The sequence below is a fragment of the Macrobrachium nipponense genome, chromosome 44 (assembly GCF_015104395.2).
Source record: "Macrobrachium nipponense isolate FS-2020 chromosome 44, ASM1510439v2, whole genome shotgun sequence".
Lineage (NCBI taxonomy): Eukaryota > Metazoa > Arthropoda > Malacostraca > Decapoda > Palaemonidae > Macrobrachium > Macrobrachium nipponense.
Window position 1 is genome coordinate 33,833,536 of NC_087221.1, and position 8,897 is coordinate 33,842,432.

The 8,897-nt window shown below is 46.8% G+C and overlaps 1 protein-coding gene across 1 annotated transcript in view; it reads right to left on the reverse strand.

Annotated features, from left to right (window-relative positions):
• The window catches only part of LOC135204162 (translation initiation factor eIF2B subunit beta-like), a 31,554-nt gene extending 22,922 nt beyond the window's left edge, over positions 1–8,632 (reverse strand). The window contains exon 1 of the mRNA XM_064234205.1: positions 8,476–8,632. Within this exon, the coding sequence (XP_064090275.1) occupies positions 8,476–8,510 (35 nt within the window). The 5' untranslated portion in view covers positions 8,511–8,632. The remainder of the gene's footprint in view (positions 1–8,475) is intronic.
• Between the last annotated feature and the right edge of the window lie 265 nt (positions 8,633–8,897).

An 8,897-nucleotide genomic window follows, 5' to 3' on the forward strand; every position in this document is an offset into this window, starting at 1 on the left:
AGGTAACAAGGAAAAAGGGGAAACAACATCGGTGTAGGATACTAACAAACCTGGTTCTTACCTGATAAGGCTGAAGACTTCATAGTTACTGTCCTATTAGTCTGGCAAAGCCTGAAGAGCTACAGCGAGGGCGTGACCTACAGCTTGAAAGACTCTTTGGGGTCTACCGAAGGGCAATTTGATATCCACTTACTCAGTAGAATCCAAGTCGGATCATGTCAATGGGGATTCGCCCTCTTAAATGACAGAGCCTGACCACTACCAATGCAGGGAGCTCTAGCACGAACAGATCACCTAACCATTCTAAATGTTAGCAATACGAATAGAAAGAGATGCCTACCCGCATCCTCTTTCAAACAACCATAAAAAACACAACACAAACAATAGGGGAAAAAATTTACAAAGGATATGCTTCAGCTCCCTGCCCCAGCACCGAATCCGCCGATACATACGGGCCTAACGCGAAGCACTTCTCGTTAAGTAATCTTGACGTCTCTTAAGGTAGTGGTTCGTGAATACTGAATTGCATCTCCAGAATGTTGCTTTCATCAGATTCTGGAGTGACATATTCTTGTTGAAAGCCAAGGACGTCGCAATGGCTCTTACTCGTGAGCCTTGACTTCAAAAGCTTGAAGTGATCCTCACCGCAAGCCAAATGTGCTTCCTTCACGAGGCTTCTAATAAAGAAGGACAAAGCATTTTTAGACAATGGTCTACTGGGATCCTTAACAGAGCACCAAAGTCTGTCCTTAATGCCCTTTTTAAGAGACTTCTTCCTCTGGAGGTAGTATCTTAAAGTCCTCACAGGGCAAAGAGTTCTTTCTGGCTCTTCCCCTACCAGGGGAGCTAAGCCTGGAACCTCAAAAACTCCTTGGCCAAGGATTTGAGGGGTTCTCGTTCTTAGCTAGAAAAGAAGGAAGGAAGGAACAAATCACGGAATCTCCTTTGAAACCTACCCTTCCTTCTAGAGCATGAAGCTCACTAACTCTTTTGGCAGATGCTAAAGCCAAAAGAAACAGAGCCTTCTTCGTAAGATCCTTGAAAGAAGATGACTGGGGAGGTTCGAACTTCGAGGACCTCAGGAAACGAAGAACCACGTCCAGGTTCCAGCTCGGAATTTGAGACGAGGGTTTCTTGCAAAGTTTTCAAAAGATCTTAGCAGATCATGTAGATCTTTGTTGTTGGAGATATCTAAATTCCTGTGCCTAAACACGCTGCTAACATGCTCCGATATCCTTTGATGGTCGAAACTGCAAGACCACATTTTTCCCTGAGAAAAACCAGGAAATCTGCGATTTGGGTCACAGAGGTACTGGAAGAGGAAAGCTTCTGGTTTCTGCACCAACGGCGAAAGACGTCCCACTTCGACTGGTAGACCCTAAGGGTAGAGGGCCCCCTTCTAGCTGATGCGATAGCCTTCGCTGCCTTAGCTTGAAACCCCTTCGCTCTGACAAGACTTTTGACAGTCGAAAGCCAGTCAGATTGAGAGCGGGGAGGTTTCTGTGATACCTGTCCTAAAGTGGGTTTGTCTGACCGATCTACTCTTTGTGGAAGAGCTCTTGGAAAGTCCACTAGCCATTCCAGTACCTCTGTGAACCAATCTTGGGCCGGCCAGAATGGAGCTACCAGCGTCATCCTTGTCGCTTCCGAGGCCGCAAACTTTCTGAGTGTTTGACTCAGAATCTTGAATGGAGGAAAAGCATAGACGTCCAGACCTCGCCAGTCTAGGAGGAAAGCATCGACTGACACTGCTCCTGGGTCCGAGATCGGGGAGCAGTAGAGGTCTATTCTCTTGTTCTTTGCTGTCGCAAAAAAGGTCGATAAGAGGTCTGGCCCCATAACCTCCACAGGTCCCTGGCAAACTTCTGAGTGCAGAGTCCACTCCGAGGGGAGCACTTGATTCCTCCTCTCAGGAGATCGTTTTCTCTGACATTCCTTTCTCCCCCTGTACGAACCTGGTGAGGAGAACAATCTTCCTTGCCTGAGACCACAACAGCAAGTCCTTCGCTGTTTCGTACAGGGAGAAAGAGTGTGTCCCCCCCTGCTTTCTTATGTAAGCCAAGGCTGTGGTGTTGTCCGAGTTGACCTGAACTATAGCATTTCGGACGTGGGGCTCGAAGGCTTTTAACGCCAACCACACTGCCATCAACTCTTTGTTGTTGATGTGCCAGGACACCTGTTTCTTCCTCCCCCCCCGTCACGCTGAAAGTGAAGCAAAGGAACAACCAGGTGCCTGACATTTCTCTTGACCCTAGGGTCGCACCCCAACCCGTCTCCGGGACGGCGTTCGGAACCCCTTTTCCCTCTTGGAAGGGTAAAAACCACAATACTTGGTTCGGGTTTTGGCATGTACAGAGACAGACCTTCTGCAAATCGGAGAGGATCTGTCCACCACAGAAGGTCCTTCTTGATTCCTTTTGATATCCTGAAGGAGAATTCCAGGTCTAGAGAGAGACACCTCCAGTTCCGGTAAAGGAAGAATTGGAGAGGTCTGAGATGCAACCTTCCTAGAGAAACGAATTGCTCCAGCGAGGAAAGTGTCCCCAACAGACTCATCCACTCCCTCCTGTGCATGCATCTTTTCTCTAGGAAGGTCGTTAGTTTCTCTTGGCAACGAGCAATCCTCTCTGGTGACGGATATGCCCGAAAATCGGAGAAACCATCCGAATCCCAGATATATCAGCTCTTGACTGGGGATTAATTGTGACTTCTGGAAGTTCACCAGAAGCCCCAACGAACTTGCTAAAGTCAGTGTCTTTTGTAGGTCCTCCAGACATCTTTCTTGTGAGCTTGCTCTGATCAGCCATCGTCTAGATAGAGAGACGCCCCTCCCACTCCCTCCAAATGTAGCCCACTCGCTACATTCTTCATTAAACCCGTGAAAACTTGGGGGGGCTGTCGAAAGGCCGAAGCACAAGGCCCTGAATTGGAAGATCTTCCCTCCCATCATGAATCTTAGAAAACTTTCCGTGAAGAAGGATGGATAGGCACATGGAAGTAAGCGTCCTGAAGATCTAGGGACACCATCCAGTCCCCTGGACGAAGAGCCGCCAACACTGAAGAAGTTGTCTCCATGGCGAACTTCCTTTTTTCTACGAAGACATTCAGGGCGCTTACATCCAGAACCGGTCTCCATCCTCCTGAGCTCTTGGGAAACTAGGAACAGTCTGTTGTAAAAACCCGCAGAATGAGGATCTTTCACTAGTTCTATCGCTTCCTTCTCCAGCATAAGATCTACTGCTAGAGAGAGGGCTTTGATTCATGATGGGGTCCTTGTACTTGGCTACCAACTCCCTCGGAGTCGTCGTCAACGGAGGTCTTGATAAGAAGGGAATGAGGTAGCCTTTGCGGACAATCGAGAGTGACCAGTTGTCCGCACCCTTTCTGGGCCCAGACGTCGGCAAAACTTCAGAAGTCTGGCACCCACTGATGTCTGGAGGACTTGAATCCTACTTCTTCCCTCTGATGGATCTAGAGAAGGTCTTCCCTCGTTTAGTGGGTCTAGATCCTCTAGAGGAAGAAGCTCTGGCAGGAGGGACTCCTCGAAAGGGCTCCTGCCTAACTGGAGTCTCTCTCTTGGTTTTAGCTTGGAAAGAAGAGTGAGGCTTCCTGGTAGACTGGGCTAGCATGTCCTGTGTAGCCTTAGCTGAAAGGGCACAAGAAACATCCTGAACGATCTTCTTAGGGAAGAGTTGAGGAGAGAGCTGAGAATACAGGAGAGAGGCTCTCTGAGCATGCGATACTGATTTCGTCAGGAACGAACAGTACACAGATCTCTTCTTGATCACTCCCGCTCCGAAAAGTGAAGCTATTTCACTCGATCCATCCCTCACTGCCTTGTCCATACACGTGAGAACACTGATAAGATCCTCAGGAGAAAGGAATCCGGGGTCTGCGCTCTTCGGTGCCCAAAACGCCCAAAAGACCAGTCTAGGAAGTTAAACACCTCCAGGACTCGGAACATTCCCTTCAACAGGTGGTCAAGCTCATTCATCCCCATGTCGTCTTAGCAGACTGAGGGCAGAGCGTCGAGAGGAATCCACCAGTGAAGAGAAGTCCGAGTCTGCCGAGGATGGAAGAACGAGGGGGGCCCAAGGGTTCTCCCGATTCATACCAGAATCCTAGTTTCCCAGTAAGCTTAGAAGGAGGGGGAAATGGGAAAGAGGAACACCGTCTTTCCCTTTCTCTTCCTTCGAAAGAAGCCCACTCACCAAAAACAAACCCTCCCTCTAAGGCGGCCTTCCCTTGTCATGGGAGATTGCAGGCTTCATCCTGACACAGGATGAAACCTTCGAAGTTTTCGAAGTCGAAAATAACGAAAGAGGCGAGGGCGGGGAGGCGACAGAGGAAAGGGCGTCTCCAAATTCCCTGAAGCAACAGGTCCGTCAACCGCTTGTATGAAGAAAACGGAGGAATCCTAGGAATTTCTTCTTCCGAGGGATCCTGTTCTTCTTCCGCCGAAGATCCTTCACGATCCTTACGATGAAAGGCTGTCTTGTCCTCAGCCGAGAGTCCATCCTTGGAAGAATGTCTGGAAGAACTCTGACATCTAACCGGGGAGTTGATAACTTCCGTTGAGCTTCTGCCTGAAAACTCCTTCTTGTCAGGATTGATGGGCGCATTCTAGGCTCTTGGCGCCTAACGAACGCAGGGCGAAAATCTGGCGAAGAGCGCCTATCAGGCGAAGAGCGCCTATTAGGCGAAGAGCGCCTATTAGGTGAAGAGCGCCTATTAGGCGAAAAAGCGTCTATCAGGCTCCTGGCGCCTGTCTAAAGGAGAGCGGCTGCCTGGCGAAGAGCGCCTGTCCTGCGGGAAGCGATTATCAGGCTCTTGGCGCCTGCTGCGAGGAGAGCGAATCTCTGGTGACGAGCGCTCCTACCAGGCGAGAAGCGTCTGACAGATTCCCTGCGCCTAACTCGAGGAGAGCGAAAATCGGGAGAAGCGCGCCTTGAAGGAGAAGAGCGCCTACCAGGCTCTTGGTGCCTGCTAAGCGAAGGGCGGCTGACAGGAGAAGAGCGCCTGTCTACCAAAGGGCGTCTGGTCACAGGAGAGCGAAAGCCTGAAGGAGAGCGGCTACCATGAGAAAAACGCCTACCAGGCTCCTGGCGTCTTGCCAGCGGGAGAGATCCTGTCTCGAGACGAGCGCCTGTCCAGGAGAGGCTCGTCTACGGGAAGCATGCCCCTTGTCCGACGGAGAAAAGAACGATAAAAGTAGTCCGCAGGATGAGCGCCTCGTACTACGATCCACTCCTGGAGAGAGGGCAGTTTACTGACGAATAGCGTAAGCCTGGAGAAGAGCGCCTGGACTTCTTTACCGGGGAGCGAGACGTCCTTCCTACGACCAGCATTCACAATCAAGGAGTCAGCCAGAGCCGTAATCTGCGCCTGCAGACTAGCCAACACACGTGTAGGAGACTTAACAAAGTCCTTCACGGGAGACGCAGCTCGATCCTTACTAGGAGAGCGAAACTCCAAAGAAATCCTCGGTTTCTTGACATCCAATCCAGGATTTTCCGAAAAAACTTCAGGGCTGGAGGGGAGCGCGGAAGAAGCCTGCCAGGCTCTCTTCGACGGCCGAGAAGCTTCCGAGGAGCTCCAACCACGTTTGGGCGAAGGAGAAGGCGAAGACGAGAAGCATTGCCGTAAGACTTCTCTCTTGGCGCGATCCAAGGTAGCCCTGGGATCGAACATTCAGGCGCTACCGAGGGGACGCCTGACCGGTGGGGGTTCTCCCTAACCTTCCTGCGGCTTTCGACTTTCCTCCTCCACTGGGTCTGGGAGTCTGGAAGAGGTCTAGGTCCTAGAAGCATTAGGGAGCCGATCAGACGCACCTCCACTGCACTGGGATCACTGCACAAATTGCTATCACTCTTACCTTCTAGCACTTTAATTTTCAGCTCCCATGCTTGCGAATAGTGGCTCTCATAGTGTCCACCTCCGAAGGCGCATCTTCGGTTCGGTGCAGGAAGCAGGGGCTGAAACTGGTAAAGGCGCTACGTCTACAACAGGGTTATCAACTTCAAACTCGCTAGCGCGAGACTACTAGAACTCCCAGATGAAGCTTTCCTAACCTTGTCCTTCTCAAGCTTTCTTACATAAGAAGAAAGCGCCTTCCATTCTTCTTCATTCAAATTACCACATTCATTACAAGGGTTAATAAATGAGCAGTCATTCCCCCTACACCTCATGCATACTGTGTGAGGGTCTACCGCAGCTTTCGGTAGCCACACCTTACAATCGGTACAGAACAAACTCTGAACATAGTTGATTTCTTAATTTCCAAATCAGACATAATGAAATTCCAAGAATAATCAAAAGAATAATCCAAAAACGGTCCACAAATCGCAAATGCCAAGCCAAGGAGCAGGTACTTCACCAAAAGTCCGTTGAAACAATCCAGGGCGAAAACGAGTAATTAATTCAAAATCGAAAGGTATCGACAACAGATGTAGTCAACACCGGCGACAGAAAAATTATGACTGGAAAGGGGGATTGGTTCAGACAGCCTGCCACCCAGCGGCGGTGGGGTAGATCACCTGACCTACCTGTCGCATTTGCCGCGAGTTTTGAATTCTGTCGTGACGTCAGAGAGTAAGCTAAGTATATATCTGGCAGGAAAGTTCATGTACAAAAAGTGACACTTTTTCACAGTGATAAGGGATTGTATAGAAAACCCGCGGCACTACCATCATCTCCGGGGGGGACTGTTGGAAGGCATACGATTGCCTAAATGAGGGGAGGGATTTCTTCATTTAAAGGAGTAAAGTCGTCAACCACTCTTTGAACTTTGTGGACCTGCACACTGGAGTTCATACTACTAATACTATTGCTTATTTTAAATTGCATTTAAAGTATTGGATCATAGGCTCCATGCATTCTTAACCCCTTCTTTACCGGGTGGGTGAGCAGAATGTAACATTGCGTTTCGCTGCCGAACTGAATCTCTCGGTAGTGACTCCAGTTTGGAGGGGTGCCGATCGTAAAAATATTTGCCAAAATACACTAATCAAGACAGGCTAAATGAATTATCAGGTATTATTAGCACTATAATAACGCATATTCTCTGTTAGTTTTATCATCTTACAAGGAAAATAAATGATTTTATGAAAAAAAATGTGAAACTCAGTGTCCCTTGTACAAGGACACTGGTGGTCGTGAGGAAAACTACGATCTTGAATAGAAATTCGGTCTTACAGAATGTTGGTATATCGCACCTGGAACATGCACATAAAGTATTATCAAAATAGAACAGTAAATAAGCACGTAATAACAAAAAAAAAGAGCAAAAACTAAAGCAAAAGCCCCGCCAATAAATATGGAAATTGCAAATTTTATAGTATATCTTTCAAAAATTGGTCGATGTCATTTTCTACGTTTTCTAAGATTAGTTTCATCACAGAAAACAACTTTAGGGGCATCAGGGGTACTAAACTAATTTGTTTTTCAAGTTTCTTGTCCTCAGAAAAAATCGCTTTTTCGTTTTTCTCTGGTTTGGTTTTATATATAAAGTTACTATAAGGCTTTATTTCTACCTTCATTTATCTGGTGTTCATATCTTTTATTTGTAAAATGTAATAAGTGAATAAATAAATAAATAAATACAGTAAATGATGATACAACTGATTTTTTACTTGGGTAGAAGTTGTTACATGTTTACGCTTGTCTGGTTTTGTGATTTTTTGTTGAGATGCAGTTCATCTGTCACCTACACACTACTATAAGCAGTAATACCTAATACTATTTTTTTGGGTTCATCATACGTCTGGCATCGTGTCATACTGTTTATTTTGCTCCAAACTCTTCAAACCGAAATTACAGAATGATTGGAAGTCCCTATCTGAAAAGAGGAGTTTTGGTGGTACTATGCGTACCACCTTTATGCACCCGGTGCGGTATAGTAGACTTGAATGGTGGTACCCACCTACCTCCAAACAAACTTTCGGTAATGAAGAGGTTAAAGATGGCAGCTCACCTTGACCCTCCAACCTAAGTAAGTTCACAAAGGGTTTTAGGCTGTCTTTATATTTAATATGGCTGTGTAAGGGGGGATCACAGGGGGGGGGGGAGAAGCCCCCCCCAGGTTAGGATACAGCTCCTACTACCTAGGAGGTTAGGTTAGGTGGTTTGTTTAGGTTAGCTGGTGGCCTTGTTTATTGCTAATTCTTTCATTCATTTCCCACCCAAAAAACCCGGTTTCCCTCTGGGGGTCCCCCAAGATTGGAAAGGTTAACAAATAGGGTAAAAATACTGTTCCTCCTCCTCCTCAAAAAAAAAAAATCAGCTTTAGACAAAGCACTACGTGATTCAATTACCCTCAAGTTAAGTCAGGTAAAAGCAGCCTTTGGTCTAGGCCCACCTAAACTTCCTAACACTACATTCTCGGATACTAGGGCTACCTACCTAGGACTAGGTAGCCTAGTAGGTAAGTACGTAGCCTACCTACTATAGGTAGTATATATTGCACATTCTACTTACTCTAAACGTAGTTTATCGATAAATTCGTCGTCCATCGTTAAAATTAATCAGAATACCGCCTACAAGCAATATTAATTCCTTAAATATGTCAAGCAAAGAGTATTGCACACGATACTATGGTCAAAATTAACATTTTCTGAAGATAGGTTCAATACAGTATTAGTAGTAATAGTAGATGAAATTTGTCTTTCAAACGGCTCCCTTGCTCTGTCGATTCCTCCTTTTCTTGTGCTAGTTTAAGTTTAGTCTCTTTGTAATACCATATATTTTTTATACGTTCATTCGCTATTCAATTTATTCTTTTAATTTATTTGTGATGCTGGCCATGTTGCGGCTCTCTATATTTAGTGTTTAATCCATATAACATGATGGACTGATGGTTAGTTTCTATTTCTGGATTATTTCTCAATACACCTCTGAAT